The sequence below is a fragment of the Mustela putorius genome, unplaced genomic scaffold (assembly GCF_011764305.1).
Source record: "Mustela putorius furo isolate JIRA1106 unplaced genomic scaffold, ASM1176430v1.1 tig00004007_pilon_pilon_pilon, whole genome shotgun sequence".
Taxonomy (NCBI): Eukaryota; Metazoa; Chordata; class Mammalia; order Carnivora; family Mustelidae; genus Mustela; species Mustela putorius.
This window is the reverse complement of record NW_025422145.1, coordinates 13,762,099-13,783,236: the sequence shown is the minus strand read 5'-3', so window position 1 is coordinate 13,783,236 and position 21,138 is coordinate 13,762,099. Positions and strand designations below refer to the sequence as shown.

Below are 21,138 nucleotides of genomic sequence, written 5' to 3'. Positions count from 1 at the left end.
GGTGCCCACACACTCCTGGCAGGACTGCAGTGCCTCCTCCGCCACAGGAAAGCAAAGGGAACACGGTGTTTCTTCGCTCCGTACTGCAAGGAGACCCTGGCAGGTTCCAAGAAACACAGGTGGCCCCTGGCCTGGTGGCAGGATGAGCTAGGAGGAGCAGGCGGCCTGTGTGCTACCTCACAGGGCACAGCCTTGCTCCTACCATCCAGTGTGCACAGAGTGACTGAGACTTTAGTTTTTAACATCTGATGCATTTCCACATTTTCCTTGAAATAACAGAAGCGTGGCTGAGTGGCAGCACACCACGGTCTGCGTGTCCGTTCCGGCAGGGCTCAGAGCTCCTGGGAGCACACAGGCGATGAACTCTGGTGCTCTGTGTCTCCTGCAGCAGTGGCCCGGCACCCCACACAGCTGGCCAGCCCAGCCTGGAGGTGTGACTCTGGAAACAAACTAGAACGTAGTCCCGTGCTTCGCAGCTGAAGCTGTCTCTGCAGCCATGGATGAAAGAGGTGGTGAAGCCAGGACTCTATACTCTAATCCTGTTTATTCAACACAATCCCTTCACTCTACACAACAAAGTACAAACACAACAGCGCCTAAAATGCTACAAGTTACAAAACTCGAAACAACAAAATTATAGTACTGACTGTACAATAAAAGCCAAAAAAGGTAATGTACATGTTGCCAACGTAACCCGCAAGACCACCGTTAAGAGCTGCGGCAGGGGGAGGGTCTGTGATGACAGAGAGATGAAGGGGCGTGGCGGTGTGCGTGTGAGTACACGTGGACACAGAAGCATCTCTGGGAACTAACATGGGCTGGTGGACCCTAGGTGTCGGACGAGGACCTGAACAGGGGACAGGAGCAGCAGCTGCACTCAAGTGCGGCCTGTCCCGAGCGAGCCTGCAGACCACCACGCGAGGGCAGGACCAGGCCCCCAGCCCAGCCTCCAGGCATTTGTGGTAATGAAAGAGGTGCCCCATGTCCAGGCTGGAGCCACCCTACCACCTGCAGCCCTGCTTTGTCCCTGCTGGCTTGGCCACCAGAGGGACTCTTAGGAACGGGAAATGGGGGAGCTTCCTAGCCAGAAACTGGAGGCCATTCTTACAGGCACGACCTGAACCGCCAACACTCCCCTGGTAGTCTGCGTCAGAGGAGACGTCTCAGCTGCTGCCCTGAGTGAGGAATTTCTTTCCTACCAACCCTCCTCTGGCTAGAGAAGTGACAAAACAAGTGGATGGGATCAAAGTCACAGGGCGCAGAGCTCCGGGAGCCCTGCTTATCGGGAAGAGTTGGAGCTGGAGCGGCTCCTGTGGCGGCGGCGGCCAGGGGAGCGAGATCGCCGGCGCACTGGGGACCTGCGCCTCGGGGAGCGGGACCTGTGGGAAGAGGAAAGACCACATGAGACACGGAGGCCGATGTCCCAGACAGCAGGGGCAAAGCTGGCTTCTTGAAGAAACCATCCTGTAAGGTTTCACATTTCCATTCTGAGAGTCAGGACAGCTCTCTTGATGGCACCGACACTGAGCCGGAAGGAACAGGGTGTGTGCTGTGGAGACCCCTTTCCCCATGACCACGGAAAGGGCTAGCAGCTCAATGCCACCAGCAGAGGAGGGCCAGCCTCTAGCCTTTAGCCTCTGCCAAGGACGCAGACTCAACCCCCTCTCCTGACCCTTCCTGTGTGTGTGTTTTAATGTTTGCTTATTTAAGTAATTTCTATACCAAATATGGGGCTTGAACCCGCAACCCCAAAACCAAGTGTCCCACGCTTCTCCGACTGAGCCAGCCGCGTACCCTACCCTTCCTATCTTCTTAGCTAGGGAGGGGAAGAGGAACTGCGCTCCAGGGACTACTGGTGCGACATGCATGGCTGTACCTTGGGCCTGCCCCTCCCTCCAGCAGCAGCCCTGCTCGGACAGACAGCATGAGCCCCGCATGGAGCATGGGGGTGGGCAGGGCTGAGTGAGGTCTACCTCACCACCACAGTGTTTGAAAATGTACAAGTCTACACCAGCCCCAAGCAATGCCCTGTAGGACTCCAAACCGACCTACCTTCTTCTCATCCGCGGGGGTGACCGACGCCACATGGGAGGTGGTGGCAGCATTCTCCTAGGAGGGCTGAATCGCCGGGGGGGTGGCCTAGGCCAGGGGGCCAGCACAGCGGTGGCAGTGATCTCCTGGCCATCTATTTGTCCTGTTGAAAAAGGGATCAAGTCACACAGTATCTGACAAGCCCCTAGAGCCTAGGCCAGCCCGTGCCAGCTGTAGGCCTGGTGTGGTAAGCAAGGACAGGGGAACGAAACTCATCACAGAAATATGACAATTGCTACTACTGGAGGTTTCATCAGGAAGTCTGCAGGGGAGCACGGACCCTCACTGGGAACTCCACCTGGATGCCCGGGGCACCTGATGCACAACCACCTCCAAGAGGAAGCAGCACCTAAGGGAACACCTGAATCCATCCAATGAGGAGAGGACTGTGCCCTGACCCTGAACTTAATCCTCCAGAACAATGGAAGGGGACCAGCAAGGGGAGTGGGGACATTCTGGGGGCTCCGCAGGACTGAGATTGGGGGTGAAGCTTAAGAACTCAAAAAAGAGTGCCCCTGAACAGGTGGCCTCCAATTAGGTAGCCTGGTCCTCTCTTGTGCTGTAAAAGCCCCCTCACCTGGTACCTCCCAGGAGACCAGAAGGTGGCCTCAGGGTGCTAGGCCCCCATGAGGGCACCGTAACTAGGCCACCACACCACAAGAGCTTGGCGGTGGAGGCAGGGGCAGGGATGAGTGGCACCCACATTTCTGGACGAGCTATGAATGCACCACAGCTCAGGAGGAAGAAAAGACTTCTGGGGGTGCGGAAACAAAATAAAACAGGGTTCAGCTGTCAAGTCTGTCTTAAGGGTTTGGAAAAAGTGTCTCAGACCAAAAAACGAGGCGTGTGAATGCAACTGAAGGAGAATAGGGAGGACGGAAGCCGGAGAATCTTTGGGGCCTCAGAAAAAGAAAGAACGAAGAAAGACAAGGGCAGACCTAGGAACCCCAGGGAGGATGCACGCTGGCCCCAGTCCAGGGACTGCTCAGGGCACCGAGCACAGGCCCGTGTGCCTCTAAAGGGTGGAGAGTTCTTTTATCTTCTCAATTCCTACTGTTAAGGAGATAGCAAAGGTATCGAGGGAATAACTTAGGCATGTGAACCCATGTTCAGAACACAGTCAAAAGACTTAACTAAATGCAGCCTAACACCCCCCCATGGGGGGGGCAGTGCCCTGGTCCACTGCCAAAGCAAATCAGGAACTTCACAGGCACTGACCACCCAGCTGTGAGGACCGATCTGGCCAATGCCCCCACTCATGGTGCGCAGCACATTTGTGGACACATACTTGAGGCCTACCAGAGGCTTAAAATATGTGGAATTATGTACAGCCATGCACACCCTGGATGTGGCCGGCGTCCTTGGGTTTTTAGCAAGTGTTCCAACTCTGAAAGATGTGTGACTGAAGATCTCCAAAACGAAGGTGTGATTTACAAAGTCAAGAACTGCTGTGTGGAGCCTGGGGGGCGACAGTGTATTTAAGTCGAGTGAAAAGAGAGTTAGCTTAGTGGAAGTGTCCTAACATCACCTGTACCAAGGCTCGAGGGCGGCCACCCATCAAACCACTGCGCTTGTTCTTCTGCATGTGTGACGGGGCCGTCACGGTTCTGGGGTGCTCAGACCCTCCTCCCTAGGTGGCCTGGCAGCCCACAGCGTGCTCCAGGCAGTCCTGGCTCTTGGCCCTGGTTGTCCAGATTACAACAGCAGCAAGCTGGGGCAGAGACAAGTTCCAAGCTCCTTAAAACACTGACTTGAAGACGAAACAAGTGGCCGTCCGAAACTACTCACGGTGCTCAGGCGAGGTTACAACCATGCTGCACCCTACAGAACAGCTACAAGTGTCAGCAACAGTTAAGATACAAGCTTTAAGGAAACGGGTAAAATGTGTGGATCCAACAAAGTAATCCTAAAAATGCTGAAATGTTGGTACAATAGAAAACGACTCTCCAAGAAAATGGAAGGAAACACTCCCGTATAAAAAGCCAAGTGCTTCATTACTGACTCATAATGCAGTCTTTATTAAAAACAAAATAAAACAAAAAACCCCATTTCATCCTTACGCTTTCACAGACTGGAAAACTCTCAAAATGCTAATGTATTCATATCTGCTGATCTTTTTCCAAGAACAATGTCCCATTAAACTTGTTTTCAGTAAACACACACCCCCTGGTTAAGAACCCGAACCCGAGAGAGAGCTCCAGGGAGACTGCAATGTGCCTCCAGGCTGCAAACCAGCCCTAAGGTCCCTGCATGGGGCCCTGGCGGCCGCACAGGGAGCAGAGACAGGAGCCGGTGGGGGGCCGGCAGGGTCACCCACCTCCGTCCATGTGCTTCAGTGCCTTCTCGGCTTCATCGGGGTTCTCGAACTCCACATACGCGTAGCCTTTCGACAGGTGGGGGTGCATCCTTTCTACAGGCATGTCGATCATTTTAATTTTCCCATAGGTGGAGAATATTTCCATGATGTGGTCCTAGAGGAAAGAAGGGTCACTCTGAGGCACACCCACAACTGCCCCGTGGGAGCTAAGAAGTCCCCATATGACGACTACGCCTGGGCACCTAGGGTAGGTCTCTCTCACACCGAACAGCCCCGCTGAAGGAGTTACTGCTCCGCTCTACGCACCACATCCCGCCAGTCCTCTGAGAGCCTCTGTTCTCAGTTCACCTGTGGCTGAGGCCTGCTTCTCTAGCTTTCCATTTAACGTATCTGCAGAAGAGACACGCCCTACTGTCCGCTGGGTGGAACCAGGACCCTCACTCACCTTGGTCACATTCCTGGTGAGCCTCCCGATGTGCACTTTGGTGGGCTTAGGGGAAGGACTCCGCCTTTTCCTTTCCTTCTCATCTCTCTTGGGTGGTTTGGATCTGATAGAAAAAACAAAATACCAGCAACGATTTGTCAAGTCAAAATTTTTGTTAGTGGGGCTGCTAACTGCCAAGGTGAGTTTTTTACATGGAAGCTTTCTCTACCGGTTCATGCACATTCAAGTTACATCCGCTTCAGGAAGCCTCCTCTCGAGGTCTGCTTTTACAGCAACTGTAACATTATAACCCTCTGTTTGTAAACTCAAGTAAGTTCCCAGATAATTACAAATTTGGGAGCAATCCCCCCCAAACCGAGGCACTCCCCAGGGAGCTTACTTGGAGCGGGAACGCCTCCTGTTGTCGTGCCTGCGCCGAGAAGGGCTCGGTGAGCCAGAGGAGCTGCTGGAGCTGGAGCTTCGGGATGTGCTGGAACTTCCTGAGCGGCTCGACGCAGAAGAAGAGCTTGAGCCGCTACTGGAGCCCGTGCTGGTGCTGGAGCCCGAGCTGGAGGTAGAGCTGGACCGGGACCTGACGAGTGAGATGCAGGTGTCGTGGGCAACAGGGGACGGTAGCGCTTTTCCCCACGGGACGAGCCTGCACGCGCTCAGGCTTCTAAAAAGAGCCTGTCCTCCTATTTTCAAGCCTCAATGTCTCCCTCCTCAGGGAGAGGCGATGGTATCTCCCCCTCAACCCCGGCCAAAACTCTAGGTGGGGACAGGAAACAGCATTCACATAGCATTCACACAGGAAAGGAAGGAATGACTTCCTAACGATACAGAAGCCGTGCCTACTGGGAAGTACGGATACAGCTTGGCAGGTGGGAAGCGCCAAGCCAGCCTCGAAGAGGGCTGCCAAGGGATTCCGGCTGCTTTTCTTTTTTTTTTCTTCTTTTTTTAAAAAAAACATTTTATTTAGTTATTTGACAGAGGTCACAAGTAGACAAGAAAGGCAGGCAGAGAGAGGGAGGAAGGGAAGCAGGCTCCCTGCTGAGCAGAGAGCCCGATGCGGGGCTCCATCCCAGGACCCTGAGATTATGACCCAAGCCCAAGGCAGAGGCTTTAACCCACTGAGCCACCCAGGCGCCCGGGGCTGGTTTTCAACGAAAATAAAAATAAGCTTTAGGCTAAGGTAATCCAATCATGAGTGTGAATGAAAAAGTACTTGAGAGAAACAAATAACCAAAATATCCCCTTCTTTAATGAGCACCACTTTCCACAGACAACGGGGGCAGACCCAAACTGGTCTGGCGTAATTTGGGCCTTGATTAACAAGCTCGAAGTGTTTTCTGTGTAAACAGTGAGGCCACAGAGCGCCCGTGTGGCTCTTTGGCAAGGAAATGGGCGCAGCCGCAGTGGGGGCCGCTGGGTGCCCGGCCCTGCCTGCTCCCACCTGGTGCTGCTGCTCCCACTGGACGCGCTGCGCCTCTTCCGAGTCTTATCCCGGCCGCGGTCCTTCTCGCTGGACTCCTTGGCGGCCCCTTTATCTTTCGCGCGATCCTTGGACTTCTCATCAGAGCGGTCTTTGCGTTTGGTAGGAGAAGGAGCCCTGGACGGTGAGTTAGAGTGTGAGATCGCGTACCCCTCTGGCCAAACCCGGAAACAACACTACCCAAAAGAGGGGATCCCAAGGGTTACCGAGATCCCAGAGGATCACAGAGCAAAATGGTCTGTGGCTTAGGACACGTCACTGTCACATGTAAGTCATTTCCACTATTCCCCTTTCTGAGAGTCCCTAGTCACAATCACCCCCAAAGTAGCACTAGAAAAGTCTGACAGAAGGATTACCTAGTGCTGGACTTTTTATTATTTTCTTTGACTCCTAGCAAGCTCTTCTTTTTCACTCCTGATAAATCCATTCTCCCCTTCTGAGGTGTTCAAAGCAGCAATGGTGGCCTCACTTATCTGAACTCTCACTTCTAACTCGAGTTTGAGAAACGATCCCTAATCGATTGCAATTTACGCCAAAGTTCAGCCTAATAAGATAAAAGGATTTACAGAGTGAACGAGTTGGCAAGGCAACAATCCACTTTGCAGTCAAAAGGTGAGCACACGAGAAGATGGCGAGGAACACAGGGAGCAGCGGGCGTCCACAAAGCCAGGAACATACAGGCACCGCTTCCAATTCCTCGGGGACTGTCCCCCCACCCCCGCAAGTAGACCCTCACCTCACCTCGTTGTCTTTTCCTTAAGGAAGCGGTGGCGGTGCCTGTCACTGTTAGGTTACAGGGGGCATACTATCTGTTTTTCTCTCCTAATTTGATAAGCCCTCTATGATCCCCTTAGAAATACTGCAACACCACATTTGCATGCAGAACAGAAAAAAGCTTGGCTCTCCTGCTAGGATTACTGGTGTGGTCAGATCTCTTGTTCTATTTCCTTGTAGGACATACTGGATATACTATGACTGGAAGCAAAACCCATTTCAAAAGTGAAAGGTAGGGGCGCCTGGGTGGCTCAGTGGGTTAGGCCGCTGCCTTCGGCTCAGGTCATGATCTCAGATTCCTGGGATCGAGTCCGCATCAGGCTCTCTGCTCAGCGGGGAGCCTGCTTCCCCCTCTCTCTCTGCCTGTCTCTCCGTCTACTTGTGATTTCTCTCTGTCAAATAAATAAAATCTTTAAAAAAAAAAAGTGACAGGTACCAGCACCAAAACATTTAACACCCAAATGCAAGCAGACAAAATGTCCCATACGAACACTGAAAAAGCAGTAAAACAGTTAAGTTAGAAAGCAGACAATGCCAATGCCGAGCTTCAGCTAATGAAATGCAAATGGAAGTGTTATGGGAAAAATACGTTAAAGTCTGCTGTTTCCTTCAAAATGCAACAGAAACGTATTGGTGGGTGGTCTGGTATAGGATAAAGCAAATACGGCACAAATGTGACTTGTAGGATCTTGGTGGGTGGTTATGCAGGGGTCCACTGTGCAATTCTTTTGACCTTTCTGTAGGTTTACACTGTTACCCCCAAATAAAGTGTGCGTGTGAATGTGTGTGTGTGTGTGAGGCGGCACTGGAACCCAAGGACACAGCTCCTTAATGTCTAACGGAGTACCCACACCGCGGCATGTGCTCCGTAATACAACTCAAGACAAACTACTAGTCCACTCTGTGCCTTGTCTCCTGTGGGGGGGGGGGGCTTTGATCGTCAGCATCTCCAGTGTGGATTCCTACAGTCTGCCTGGGCTGCAGGCGAAGACCCTGGGAGACTGTGTCGACCAATTCTACCTCGTTTTCCTCGACAGCCTGTACGTAACACAGACAAGTGAGCACCTGGGATTGTTTCCCCAGGGGTAAGGGTGCCCAGAATGCTGAAGAAGGTGGTGACTCAAGAAGGCAGGCCAGCTCTGGGCGATATAGTGAGAGCAGAAGCAAGCAAAAGTCCCCTCTGCTGCTCTTCCCCGGGTTGGGGGAATGTTTAATGTTTAAATGTTTAATGTTTAAATGTTCTGCCTTAAAACAGGAAGGTCCCACAGGTACTGAGCAACACTGGAAGGACAAGGTCAGTGGCCTTGGGACAACCAGGGAGTACAGTTCAGGGTAGGAATCCGTGGACTCTGCCTGCCTGTCTGATTCGAAGCTCTGCTGTATGACCTGGGGTAAGTCACAGAACCCTTCTGAACCCCCTTCCTCCTGAGCGTTACAGAGACAACTGCAGCTCCCAGGGTCCTCAGTTACGGAACCCGGCACCTGGTTATGGCTTGTGTCAAAAAAAAAGGGAGGCTTCTCCATGTCTGGAGGCTTTCCCCACACATGAACCCTTGTGTCCCAAGTCCCGCACGACTTCCTGAGTGCTCACCCACTGCAGCACTGTCCCCGGGAACAGCGGGAGCCACAGCACATGCCGAATGTCCCAGTAGCCACGGTGTGCACGGAGGCTAAGGGATGCGGCTAGCGCTCGGTGAAGATCTGCCCACCCATGGGCCCCAGGTCATCTCGTCCACCGCCAACCAGGGCAAACACTCACCCCCCGCCCCGCACCAGGCCCTTCCAACACCCGCGTGGGGCATGGACGTCGCCGCGGGCCGGCAGGCTCGCAGGGCCCCGGTGCGCGGCACGGACGCGCGGGACACACTCCCCGACCCCACCCCGCGCCCCACGGCCCCCCACGCCCACGAGCACCACCGGGATGCGCCAACCCTACGCGTCAAGGAGCACAGGGCGAGCGGGCTTTGCCGGGCGTGGCCGCGTGCTAGACCGCACAGACCGAGGCGCTCTGTTCGCACAAGCTCGGGTCACCGCACCGGGCCTCGGTCACCGCCCCCATCCTCCGGAAAGGTGCGCGTCCGAAAGCCGGAGAGAGAGAGAAGAGTTAGTTACATGTCGAGCCGGCGGCGCTCCGGTCCCCCCTGCAGAGCACTTCCCCGCTTCCGAGCGCATTTTCCGCACCAGCCGTGCGAACGGAGAGAACGGCCGCGTCCCCGGGGCTCACCCGGACCACGGCACGGTCCTCCACCGCACCCCACAAAGCACCTCCGCCCCACCGCCCCCGTCCGCGTTCACTCACAACTCCCCCGTCCAGGCGCCGGGCCTGGCGTGGCAGGCCCGGGTCTCCACGCCGGCCGCAGAGCCCCGAAGGCGGACGCCGCGCTCCCGGCTGCTCCGAGTCCCGCGGGCCTAGCCGGGCGCGCCGCAGATGGGGGACGGTCTGAGGCGCCCTTCCGCCCGCCGCGGCCTCGACCACTTCCGGGCCGCGGCCTCGGCGCCTCCCACTCCGCCCGCCCCGGGCCACACTCTTTCTTCTCACAGCCGCGGCCGCGCCGCCAGGCTGCCGGGCCTACCGAGAGGCCGAGGAGCGGGCAGGCTGCAACCACGCGCCCCGCCGAGCTTTGCGGGCGGCCCCCGAAGCTCGGATGGGGTCGGATTCCCCCAACTTACATCTTCCCGCCGCCGCAACCTCCTCCCGCTGTCCTCAGCCGCTAAGGCCGGCGCCGCTCTGGCGTCAGGATTCGGGAGCGGGAAGGCGCCGCTGTCGGGCGCGCGGCGATGACGTAAAGCGCCCTAGCCAATGGGAGTGAGCGAGAGGAGCGTTAAAGGGCCAGGGCCGTTTCTGGCGAGCCGTGTAGGGGACTCTTCATTTACCTCCCTCGCTGGGGACATATCTGGGGCTATCCGGGGCGAGTGCGTACTTCATGGGGCCGACAGATGGTTGGCTGGCCACGTTCCGAAGGGCCGCGCCGCGCGGACAGCTCCCGGGCCGGCGCGGAGGGAGTTAATGCAGCCGCGGCCCCGCCCCACCCGTTGCGCGTGCGCACTGCCTCGCAGCCCCTGTCCTCGCCGCAGCGCGCGCGGGGCGGCTGGGCCGGCGAGGCCGACCGGGTGCGGCGGCCTCTGGTGGCGGGTCCGGGGTCCCGCAGGGCGCAAGGCGGCTCAGGGGCCGGGCGGGTGCAGGGACGGCTTGATGAAGTAAAAAACCCCGAGGTGTGCGGACTGCCGGTGCTCGGTCGGGTCCTGAGCCTGCACAGGGACCCGTGCGGCTGAGACCCGAGTGGAAGGGGACGTCGGGCAGAGGAAAGGCGGGTGCAGCGGCGCCGAGGCCCATCGGAAGAAGCTAGGGGAGCCCGGGGCGGGGGGCGGCTCGCAGGCCAGGGCGGTGCTGGGGCAGCATCCCGTGCGAGGCGTCACCCCCTGGCCGGCGGACTGTGCTGGCAGGGAGGCCGACTCTTCTGGCAAAGTAGTGGCCCCGAGCCCAGGCAGAGGACTGGGGAGAGTAAATCCCGGCGCCGAGAGGGCCAGAGCTTTCGGATTTTGTTCACCGAGGTGTCCCCGCCCGTGTCTTGCGAGCGGTCGTTACTCGGTGCTCAGTGGAAGGAAGTGGCACCCCGCCCCAGACGTTGTTTGAACAGGTAGGTGCATCCAGGAAGAGAAGCGAGCGTCCGGAGAGTGGATCTCTTTTGGAGGAAGGAAGCCCTGTGATTTGGAGATGGATTAGCTGCCAAGGGCAAGGACAGGAGTGTCCGGGTTGCCGCTTGGTGACCAGGGATGGATGGATCGGGCCGCAGATGCCCTCTGCAAGTCATTGCCCTTTGCTTGCCTGAAGGGCCTTGACCCAGCACCGCCTTTGTCCAGGGCGCACGAACGCAGTTGGGTGGGGAGGGAGCAGGCCAGTGACCCCACCATGGGGAGAGGGTGGTGGGGACACCACCAGCTGGGCTGACAGCTGCCTGTGCTTTTTAAAAATGTGCTAAAGTGATATAACTTGGCACGCATATAAATTTTAACACGTTTTATGTTAAATCTAAAGCATGATTTATTCAGACACAGAAGTTCAATCACATTTGTTTCTAAATATTATAAGTTTTTGTTATCAAGTGTGTCATCAGCTGTTGAACGTTAAAAGTTGAGCATCTTGTCTTTTGGCATTTTGAAGAACAACAGTATGTGTTTGGAAGAAACGTAAGAAGTTAAAACTAGTGGCCCCCAGCCCCTGCCTTCCAGGAGTTCTGGCTTCCCCTTCTTTTACACCTGTGCCAACCTACTAAGGCTCTGGGGACTCAGGGCTGGGATGATGGGTCCTTGGGGACCTTTGAAGGTCTTTGGTCCAGGTTTGATGGCGGGGGGGGGCAGGGCTCCTAGAGACAGGGTGTCCGGCAGCCAGCCCCAGGCCTGGTTCTACCAGTGTCCTAAGCCCCTCACTTCCCTCCCAGGGTTGAGGTTCACTTATTGGCATGTGGGGCTGCTCTCACTTTGGAATCAGAATGTCCCCTCTGCCTTCGTTCTCTATGGGCCTGATGGCTTCTGCAGGGGCTCTCCTTGGAGGCCGGTCACCTGGGACACAGGGTTTAGTGGTAGCCTGGATTGTGCTGGAGCTCATGGTGGGCCATCCAGGCCTTGCATTCCATTGTAAAGCATGTCAAGAAGGCTCTTTTTTAATCTATTGCTAATAGTTGCCACGCTAGGGGCAGGGTGGCCCGGCCAGGTGCCACAGAGTCGAGCCGAGCCGTTTGGGTGGGGTCAGAGAGCTGGTGATGGCTTGGTGACCTTGAGGGAGGCATTAGAAGAGGGGCTGGATCACCAAGGCCTGGCTCCTTTCTGTGTGGTTGAGCGGGTGAGTGCCTGCCTCCCCTGAAGGAGCCCAGCAAGGGGCTCCGACTGGTCCTTCTGGGTGGCCAGGCTGGGCCTTCAGGGGCCAGACCACCACTGAGGGTCTGGAGTTGTGGGGAGGCCTTTGCAGTTCTAGGCTTGTGTCCCCAAGGTGTGGGGTGTCCAGTCCTGAGCTCTATCCTACCCTTCCTGCTGGCAGGCAACTCCGGACTCCCGCAGGCGCTCCTGAGCAGTGAGCTTGGGGGCTTGTGCTGGTTTTCATGCCGGAAGCCCTGTGTTCATTTCTGCCCCAGGGAAGTCAAGGATAGGGACACCGGACCTGGGGGGGGGGGTCAGAGGGGACGGGGAGGGGCTGAGCTGGATACAAAGCAGGCAGGGGTGCAGTGAGGGTGTATGGAGGCGCTCGCTGCAGCTAAGCCATCTAGGCCCCCAGCCCCGCTCCCAGGGCCTCCCCGCTCCCAGGATGTCGCACCATCCACAGCCTGTTGACTTGGAGTGTCTCCAGCCTTGGAGGCATCTGACACCAGCATCTGTGGGGTGTAGGCTGGGCCCCAGGAGTGGTGCCTGGGCAGCCCTGTGTGTTGAGGAAGGAAGGCAGGGCCCCCGCTCCCCGGGCCCGACCCTGTATCTTCAGCTCCTCTCCATGCCTACTTGAGGCCCAGGCCATACGGTCCTATCCGGCAGGGATGGGACCCCAGGCCCCAACATCCTGCTTCCTGGTGCTCTCCTGAAGGGCTGTGGGGGCCAAGACCTCTGCCTTGTTGCCCCTTCTTGGGTAGCCTCTCGGCCCACCTGCCCTGAGTCCTCTTGTGCAGGAAAGCCAGTGGCTTTGCCCTCCTTTGGGAAAGGGAGTCGAACCTTCCAGGGTTTGGAGTAGACTTGAGCCGGGGTTGCTGGAAGGGGTCTCGTGTCTGGAGAGTGGGGTGTCCTATGTGGCCTGCTGGCCTTAGCTGCGGGATGGTGTGAGCAGCCTCTCCTGACCTTGATGTTTGGGGGACCTCTTAGGACTTATGTGTACTGCCTCCTTGATGCAGGAGCCGGTGGGGGTTAGCCCCTCTGGGCCCAGGTGGAACCCAGGCTGTCTACCCAGGAATGTATCTCTGTGTGCAGGTAAGGCTCAGGCTTTTGCTGTGGCCACAGGCTCTGGGTGAGCTCAGGTGGCCCTCCCTTCACACTGACCAGTCTGTATGGGACTGGGGCTCTCAGAGGACCCAGCTGGCAGCTGGCATGGTGTGCCAGCTGTAGATGTGCCTGTAGACACAGGGTGGCCTATAAACACAGCAGCCAAGTTGCCCTGGCAGGCGGTGTGGCTGCCGGTCTCTCGGAACTCTGGCCTCTCATCTCCGGGCTCCATCACTGCAGGCATCAGGTCTGGGGTGTCGGGATATTGCCATCCCTATGTGGTCAGGGAATTGACGAAGTTCAGCCTGGGGTCACGTGGGTCCGGGCCAGGCAGGCTGGGCCTGCTGGGGTCTGTGGGCATCCCCAGGCAGCTTGTGGCCACCTTTGGAGCAACCTTCCAGCCTTCCTTCCGGGTGCTGGCCTTGGCTCACTCCTTTGTCAGCCTTAGTCCTGTCAGCCGCTTTGTCGGACTGGGCTGAGGGTCCCTGAGACAGTGCTGATCTCGGCTCCCCCGGAGTCCTGCCCTGAATACCTGGAATTGGCATTTGCCTGGCAGAACACTCCAGTTTGCCTGTGCCGTTGCAGTGAAAGGGCCCCGACACTCCTTGGGGGGCAGGGGTGGGTCACTTCCGCTGTGCTGTGGGGCTTCCTGAGTGAGGTGGGCTCTCAGCAGCTTGGGTGGGCAACAAGGGCCTGTCAGGTGCCCCCCGCCCCCCTGGATGCCAGCCTGCACTCTGCAGTCCTGGTGGAGGCTGGGGTTGCATCCTGGCTTCTATCTGGGTTCCCCAACTAAACACGAGATCACGCATCCCAGCTCCCTGCCCCTGGTGCAGCCACGCCTGTGTGTGGGCACCGTGGACAGCCCACATGACTTCCAGGAGCTGCGCCCTCCTGCTGTTCCTGCTTCCTGCCAATTCCACCTGGAGCCTTGGGGACACCTTGACCCTGAGAAAGGACCTTGAGGAGGGAGCCTCCACCTGGACGGTGCAGATGGTGATGAAATCCGCAGACTGCCTTCTCTGGACTTTGTACTTGGCAGAGAAATAAATACGTGTTTTTTCCCAAACCTGGGGCTGGGCCTTCTGGTGTGGGCCACCAGTCCGCCATAGCCTGCCTCCCACGGGAGCTGTTTCTGTGGCCAGGGTGGGGACCCCTCGACCCACTGCCTGCTGCCTGGCAATCCCCACGGGGAAGGCAGTGGAGGGGCTCAGCCTGAGGCCTATATCCAGCAGGATCTGTGCCCTCCTCCCTTGTCAGGCCACATTCTGTGCGCCACTGTCGTGCTGAGGGACTGTCCCCAAGCCCACTGTGTGTGGTTTGGTTGAGGCACACGGTGGATGGGGCTGGGGTTTCCACAGACCTACTCTCCTCTCATGTGGGTGTCAGCCCCTTGGGAGCATTCCCCCACCCAACGCCGCATGACCTTGGCTTTGGGGTCTGCTGACTGCTGTGGGGGAGGGGCAGGAGTCCAGCAGACACAGCAGCTGTTTGGGCCTCAATTCTCTCTCTCTGGGGACCCTCTGGCCCCAAGGATTGTTGGGGAGAGGGGTGGGCTGGGGTTGGGGGATGAAGCAGGTCAGCTGTGTGCCTGTGGCTTCTTCCCCATCTCCCCTGGGTCGGGAGCTGCCTCAGCTCAAACCAAACCAGCTAGACTTGGGGAGGAGGGGGTTCAGGTCCCACTCCTGGCTCCTCGAGGATTCTCCGCTCCTGTGCTTTGTGTCTGGCAGCCTTGCAGATGACCTGGGGATGTCCCTTCCTGCTGTGCCTGGGGTCCTCTCTGCCTGACTGCCGTTGCCTCAGCTCCGTGCTCCTCCCACAGAAACCCCGGGCCCTGTGGGCTCTTCCCGACTGTGGCACACTGGCCTCTCGGGTCCCCACTGCAGCAGCTCAGCCTTGCCCTGCCCTGCCCTCTCCCCAGGCACTGGTGGTGTTCCTAAGAAGGGCCTGATCAGGCCCACGGCACTTTTCCTCCTACTGGTCTCTGCAGCCCTCACTCTCCCTCTTGGCCCCTGTCAGATGAACCACCTCTCTCTGGACCAACGCAAGCTGACTGCAGTGGGGGTGTGCCTCGCAGGTGCCATTCCTTCAGTCTCGAATGCCTTTCCTCATGCCCTCAAAGGAAGAAAATGCCCATTTTCTAAATCTCTAACACAGACTTAAAAGCAAGCAGTAGGGCCACTGCTTGTGCCCTCACCCCACCCCAGAGGGCCTGGCCAACCCCACAGGGGCCACTACCTAGAAGATGCTTCCTCTGGGGCTTGTCTAGGACCCCAGCCACCCCCGGGCTTATGATTTATAATGTGAAACTAGATGATGAGGGGGTAAGGAATTCTAAAGCGAAGAGACAGTTCCTGGAGCCTGCAGTGTTCCAGAGCTCAGAGAGGCTGATAAAAAGCACAAGAGATTGTCCTAAAGAACAAAGTGATAGGACAGGTCTTCTCTGAAACTATGAATTCTAAGAGAATATTAGCATAGAATAAAAACATGGAAATTTAAGAAACAGAAATGGGGCGCCTGGGTGGCTCAGTCAGTGAAGTGTCTGCCTTCAGTTCAGGTCATGATCCCAGAGTCCTGCATCGGGCTCCCTGTTTGGCGGGAGCCTGCTTCTCCCTTTCCCACTGTGCGCACACTCACTCTATCTCAAATAAATTTAAAACTCTAAAAACGGTCAGAAATAAGGATACATAAATAAACGGAGGGAGCTGATGCAGAAGGCTCTTATGCCTAAAGCTGGGAGTGGCCCCAGGGCCAGAGGCCTCCCACCCTGCCGGTCTGCCCCACTCACCCTGACCCTGGGCTTGTACCTCCTGGTAGGGATGGCCGACCTGGTGGGGGGCTGTCTAACCCACTCCGGTCCCTGCGGGTCTGGCTGCCAGACCTAGCAGTGAGTGTTGGAAGTCCCTCCATACACACCGTGGTTGTGTTCCCTCCCGGACTTTATTTTCTGGACAGAGTCACCATGTTTCAAGTGCATCTCCTTAGATGGTCCCTTGGTCCCGCAGGGGTCCCCAACTGGCCTCGTGCTGGTGGCTTCTCCAGAAGCTAGTCTCGGGCAGGAAGGACTGCCTTCTCCGAGCCCATGAACCCTGGAAGACGCTGGTGTGATGGTGCCGGGTGCAGGGTCAGCCCTACCCCGCCTCGAGCGCACGCTCGTAGAGCAGCGACTCCCAGGCGCCCGGAAGCCAAGGCCACAGAGCCTAGTCACAGCCAGCACCTCCCTCGTGGGTGGCCTCAGGCGACCTGCTCTCTGTTCTGGGCAACCTGGTGAGCCCCACAGCCCACCGTCCTGCTGGCTCCCTGTATCACCCCAGGGGAGGCTCCGTGCGTGTGCAGGTGAGGGGTGTCGCCAGTGCTCGCCTCGTGCAACTCCCAGGTCGGCCGCAGCCCCTCCCTGAGTGGCGCTCTGCCCAGAGACCCCGAGGTTCGCCCACACGGGCTACTGGGCTGCTCGTGCTGGGTCCCGCACTCCAGAGAGGGGCTTTGGCGACTGCCCTGGGCACGGATGTCCGCATGCTGATTGCCAGCGTGAGAGCTCCGACACCCTGGTCCCCACTGTGCCTTGATTCTCGCGTCCATTATAGAAACGGTGATTGGAAGTAAAGGTGCAGGATAAGATGAACTTGGAGGGGGAGGACGCCTGCCTGTGTGGCCACGCGCCCACCTGCCGGCTCCTCAGGGCCCCTCATCCTCGGCGGGCGGCTGCAGGTAGGCAAAGCTCAGGAAGACCTGCTCCAGGGAGATCTGGCTCACGGAGTAGTCGTCCACGGCGTACTTCTCTTTGGCCTTCTCCAAGACACCGAACACCTTGTGGGAATGAGGAAACAGCTTTAACAAGCCCAGGAGCTGGGATGGGGGGGTTGGCTGGGAGTGCTCTGGCCATGGGGGGGTGGGGGTAAGGCTCCCAGAGGTCCTAGCCCTGCCCCAGGCGGGGCCCCAGGCCACTGCAGGGAGTGGGCCTGACGGGGTGAGCCATGCTCCCAGGGGGAGGTAGGGGGCTGTGCCCTGTGAACCGGCCCCGGGGGCCAGGCATCCCCCAAATCTTCCCAGCTCACAGGGCGACCTTGGGCATGCTCTCTGGGCCAGTTTCCTTTTTTGCACCCATTTTTTTTTCTGACTCGAACGAATCTCCGAACCTGGCAAATTTTAGGATGCGCGCTAGAGTATAAACTGTAAGAGACTCCTGTTTGGAAGGAGCCTAGAAGCACCACAGAAGGAGCGATGGCTGGAAGGGCCTTGCTCAGCCCCAGCTAGGCTGGAAGGGCCCATGCTCACCTTGGCCCAGCTGAGGTCATCCCCGGGCAGGTGGTAATGGACCATCCCTTGGTGCTCGTCTTCCAGGACACTGCCTGCATGGAGAGGACACTGTGTTCCCTGGAGGGCCTGGGACCATGGAGTCTCGGCCCTCCTCCCAGGGGTCAGGGCCAGGGGCCGGGGCGGGGGGGAACTCGGCAGGGCTGAGGCTCTGTGTGGTGGCCCTCACCTGGGAAGGTCAGGGTCACGAACGCCTTGAACTCCTCCAGCGCCTCCTGCTGCCCGTCGCCCCGCACCTTGGCCTGCAGGGAATAGCCGCTGCCGAACTTGCTCTTGAGGTGCTGGGGGCTGCCCAGGCACTTGAACTGACCCTGCACCATGATGGCCAGCCGGGTGCACAAGGCCTCGCATTCCTCCATGCTGGGGAGAGGGGCAGAGGCCTGACAGGGGCGGGGCAGGGGATGCCGACGCCCGCCTTCCACAACAGAGGCTCCTGCAGAGAGGCCGGTGTCCACGGCCAGATCACACTGCTCCTGATTCCCACGTTCAGAGAGGGGCCCGCCTGGCGAGGCTGGGCACGTTCCTCAGGGGCTCCGACACAGCTGCTGACAGGTCTGTGCCCCCGGCCCCACCCAGCCAGCCCTTGTCCCTACTCTTCCACCGACCCCCGGAGACTCTGGCTCTACCTGTGGGAGGTGATGACGATGGCCTTGCCGGACTCACGGGCCCGGGCCACGGTGTCCCAGAGCAGACGCCGGGCCACGGGATCCATGCCAGTGGATGGCTCGTCCAGGAAGATGACCGAAGGCTCTCCAAGCAGGGCAATGGCCGTGCTCAGCTTCCGCTTGTTGCCGCCGCTGGAAACAGAGGGGAACACGGAGGCCAAGGCTCATAATTAGCACGGGCTCCCCATGTCCCAGCACCAGACTGGGTCCCAGGATCCCAGAGCGTCCTGGGTGAACAGGAATGAGGGGAGCATGCCTGGAAAGCCCACCTTGTAGTTTTGGGGGGGTCCAAGGAAAGCTGTGCTGAGGGGGGTCACGTACACACCCACACAGAGGACAGCAACACTATCTGTGCTGACCAGAACCTGATGGGCCTGACCTCCCCCTGGCCTGACTGTGCCTCCCAGGGGCAAGAACTGGCATGCAGGCCCTCTCACCCTGCACCGCCCGGCTCATGCCGCTGAAGCCCCATCTGATCCTGGAACAGCGGGTGGGAGTTCTGGCCCTGGACCCGTTTGGCTGCCCCCAGCTTTGTGGGAGGGGAGACTCCAACTCTACCCCGGGACATGGAGGTGCCCGCTGCTCGGGGCGGGCCCCAGCACAGCAGCACCTGTACGTCCTGACCAGCTTGTCGGCGTGCGGCTCCAGAAGCAGGCCGCGGAGCGCGTTCTCCACGCAGGCGGCGACGTGGCGCTCAGGGATGCCCCGGAGCCGGGCATACATGACCAGCGTCTCCCGGCCTGTCATGTGGTCCAGCAGGGCGTCAAATTGGGGGCAGTAGCCGATCCGCTGCCGCACCTGAAGGCGGGGTGCAGGGGTCAGGGGGGGCTCCTCCAGGTTTCCCCCAGCAGATTGGTCTGGGGCGACCCATTGGTGCACAGGCCCCAGTGGTTTCTCCCCTTCCCTCAGCGAGGCCCTGAAACCCACACCCGGGGGGCCCAGAGCACTGTGTACCCTCCGCTGAGGCGGAACCGGTCATGCCTTGCTGGGCTCACGAGCTGTGGCCAGGGTTCCTCACTGTGCAGCAGGTGCCATGATGCTCTAAACAGTGTGCTTTGTCACTAACATCACACCCAGCTTTGGTTTTTGGTGGAATGCCTGCTCCGAGCAGCCCAGGGCACACTCACAATCGGTCTGTGTACACAGACCTTGCTGCGAGCACCAAGGTCCTGGGGCCAGAGAAGTGGCTTCTCAGAGAGACACTGTGGCAAGGGTCCTTCTGGCCTGAGGCTCTTACCTTCCTGTCCTCTCTCTCTCCTCCCTGTTGCTTCTCTCTGGCCCCTGGCCACCACCTCGTCCCCCATCTGCGCAACTGTGAGCCAGGAACGAGCCCCGTCCCTGCCTCCACAGTGTCCCCTCTTCCCACCTCCCTGGCTGCACCCACCTTCCCGATTTCAGAGCTGATGCTATAGCCCCCAACAAAGGCATCCCCAGATGTGATAGTCTCCTCTCCTGTCAGCATTTTGAAAGTCGTGGTTTTCCCAGCTCCATTGAAACCCAGCAAGCCGAAACACTCCCCTTTCTGGACTGCGAGGGAGATCTTGTCCACAGCAAGCAGGGGCGCCCGCTGCTCATATACCTGCAGGACACCAGGTGTTGGGGCCTGGAGGCAGCCCAGGGGGTCTGCCCAGGGCCCGTGTGGGGAGACCCGCCTGACCTTGGACAGCTCTTTGATAACCAGCGGGGTGTCCAGCAAGGAGTCCATGCTGGGAGCCAGGACCCGGTTCCTTTCCTCCACCACGTCCTGGTCCTCAGGAGGTGCTGACGTCCGAGCTTCCATCTAATTGTTCCGGAAAAAGACCGCAACGGCTGAGCTCCGGGTCAGGGAGTTCTTTTCCGTGGGACAAAGGGCGGGGGTCTCTGAGACCGCGGGTGTGCTAGTTCGGGCTTTCACAAGGACGGCTGGGGGACTTAAGGGCTGACATGCACGCCCAGGAGACGCACACCGCCAAGAAGCAAGGACGGTGCAGGACGCGCCCAGATGGCCAAGAGCGTCAGCTGAGGGGCGGGAGTCTGCCCTACATGGACAGAAGCTCCGTGTTGGAACGGTCTTCACAGGTCAGAGTGGCCACCCCGCCCTGGGTTCCCGTGTCTGGCCAGCGCAGGCTCCTTCCCAGGTTCGCTTGTGCAATGGGGCGGACATGACACACATGAGGGCGGCTGGCCTGACAGCCTCTGCCCAGACGGAGACTGTGGGGGCCCCAGGGGTCCGAGCAAGGGCAGCTGCCGGCAAGCACCACAGCCTCCGGTGCCCAGGCCAGAGGTGGAGTGCAAGGGGCCCCGGGACCACTCACCAGTGCCCGCCTCCTCCGGAAGGCACACAGGCAGGTCTTGAGCCTCCACAGCGTGTCGGTCTCGATGAGGAAGAGCAGGCTGAGGTAGGCAAATCCAGAAGCTGCCATGGAGGTCACGAACCTGCCGACCCCCGGGGCACTCCACGCGTAGAAGTTCTGCTGGTACTGGATGTCTGTGTGGGGGAGGGGGTGAGCACCACGTCTCCCGTCCCCCCGCCCGTGCCCTCCCCCCGGCCCCGCACCCCATCCCATGATCCCCCTCCTGCATGCCATCCCCCGCCACCTTCCTGCGCACCCCCCTCCCGCCGACCACCCCGGCTGCCCCATGTGCCCTCCTGCCTCGCCCCGTCCCCTTCTACCCTGCAACTCTTGTCCTGCAAACCATCCTCCCACCCTGTGCCTCTACCCTGTGTCCCAGCCTGAGCCCCGCCCCCCATAGACCCACAGGTGCTTGCACACCGGCCCCGATGGTGGCTGTGAAGGCACAGGGTCCACTCATCGTCTGAGGCCGTGCCCTGTGCTTGTCACTACCTCCCAGAAGCCCCAAGAACTGCCTGTATCTGGGGGCAGTTTTGCTTTGCAAGGTGTGCACATGACAAGTGACTGAGTCACAGCCTCGCTTGCTTGCTCCCATGCTCCTTTGCCGCTTGGGGGCTGCATGGAGACGTGAAGATGGGACCCGCCAACCCTACTCCTGTGGTCACAGCCGTGACAGCTGACCAATGCTGAAGACTGGTCCAGGCATGGGAAGGGTGTGTAGGGGGCTGAGAGGTGGCCCCCAGAATGACCTGACATGCCCCAAGCCCCAGAGC

General features: G+C 58.8%; 2 protein-coding genes and 1 long non-coding RNA gene across 10 annotated transcripts in view; 1 reads left to right on the top strand and 2 right to left on the bottom strand.

The window, feature by feature from the left end:
* Positions 1–524: 524 nt before the first annotated feature.
* RNPS1 (RNA binding protein with serine rich domain 1) lies at positions 525–9,892 on the bottom strand. Of its 3 annotated transcripts, none has more exons than XM_004750679.3 (8): positions 9,769–9,888; positions 6,681–6,868; positions 6,286–6,441; positions 5,233–5,424; positions 4,854–4,956; positions 4,409–4,562; positions 2,053–2,194; positions 525–1,379 (listed from the first exon to the last, which is right to left on the bottom strand). In XM_004750679.3, the coding sequence occupies exons 2-8, from the start codon at positions 6,749–6,751 to the stop codon at positions 1,280–1,282; spliced, it is 918 nt and encodes a 305-aa protein (XP_004750736.1). In that variant the 5' UTR covers positions 6,752–6,868; positions 9,769–9,888; the 3' UTR covers positions 525–1,279. The 3 variants fall into 3 exon arrangements, with proteins under 3 accessions (XP_004750736.1, XP_004750737.1, XP_004750738.1); XM_004750680.3 differs by lacking the exon at positions 9,769–9,888 and adding an exon at positions 9,398–9,513; XM_004750681.3 differs by lacking the exon at positions 6,681–6,868 and having other exon boundaries at positions 9,769–9,892.
* Positions 9,893–10,035: 143 nt separating this feature from the next.
* LOC123389730 lies at positions 10,036–14,122 on the top strand. Of its 2 annotated transcripts, XR_006604383.1 has the most exons (3): positions 10,036–10,736; positions 12,969–13,044; positions 13,871–14,122. It is a non-coding gene; the product is annotated as an uncharacterized LOC123389730 (long non-coding RNA). The 2 variants fall into 2 exon arrangements; XR_006604384.1 differs by having other exon boundaries at positions 12,969–14,122.
* Positions 14,123–15,974: 1,852 nt separating this feature from the next.
* ABCA3 (ATP binding cassette subfamily A member 3) overlaps positions 15,975–21,138 on the bottom strand; it is a 38,776-nt gene continuing 33,612 nt past the window's right edge. For 3 of the 5 annotated variants that reach the window (XM_045072220.1, XM_045072219.1, XM_004750676.3), the window contains exons 26-33: positions 20,327–20,499; positions 19,690–19,812; positions 19,417–19,611; positions 18,643–18,830; positions 17,994–18,164; positions 17,537–17,727; positions 17,329–17,402; positions 15,975–16,860 (exon numbers count right to left, since the gene is read on the bottom strand). In XM_045072220.1, coding sequence (XP_044928155.1) covers positions 16,729–16,860; positions 17,329–17,402; positions 17,537–17,727; positions 17,994–18,164; positions 18,643–18,830; positions 19,417–19,611; positions 19,690–19,812; positions 20,327–20,499 — 1,247 coding nt within the window. In that variant the 3' untranslated portion in view covers positions 15,975–16,728. Of the gene's footprint in view, positions 16,861–17,328; positions 17,403–17,536; positions 17,801–17,993; positions 18,165–18,642; positions 18,831–19,416; positions 19,612–19,689; positions 19,813–20,326; positions 20,500–21,138 lie in introns of all 5 variants that reach the window. The other 2 variants (XM_045072221.1, XR_006604382.1) reach the window with 2 other exon arrangements.

Coding starts and splice junctions, on each gene's coding strand:
- RNPS1 (XM_004750679.3), bottom strand. CDS start 6,751: ATGGATTTATCAGGAGTGAAAAAGAAGAGCTTGCTAGGAGTCAAAGAA. Junction 5,425..6,285: donor AGTGGGAGCAGCAGCACCAG/GTGGGAGCAGGC, acceptor CTCACTCGTCAG/GTCCCGGTCCAGCTCTACCT. Junction 2,195..4,408: donor ACTGAAGCACATGGACGGAG/GTGGGTGACCCT, acceptor CTTTTTCAACAG/GACAAATAGATGGCCAGGAG.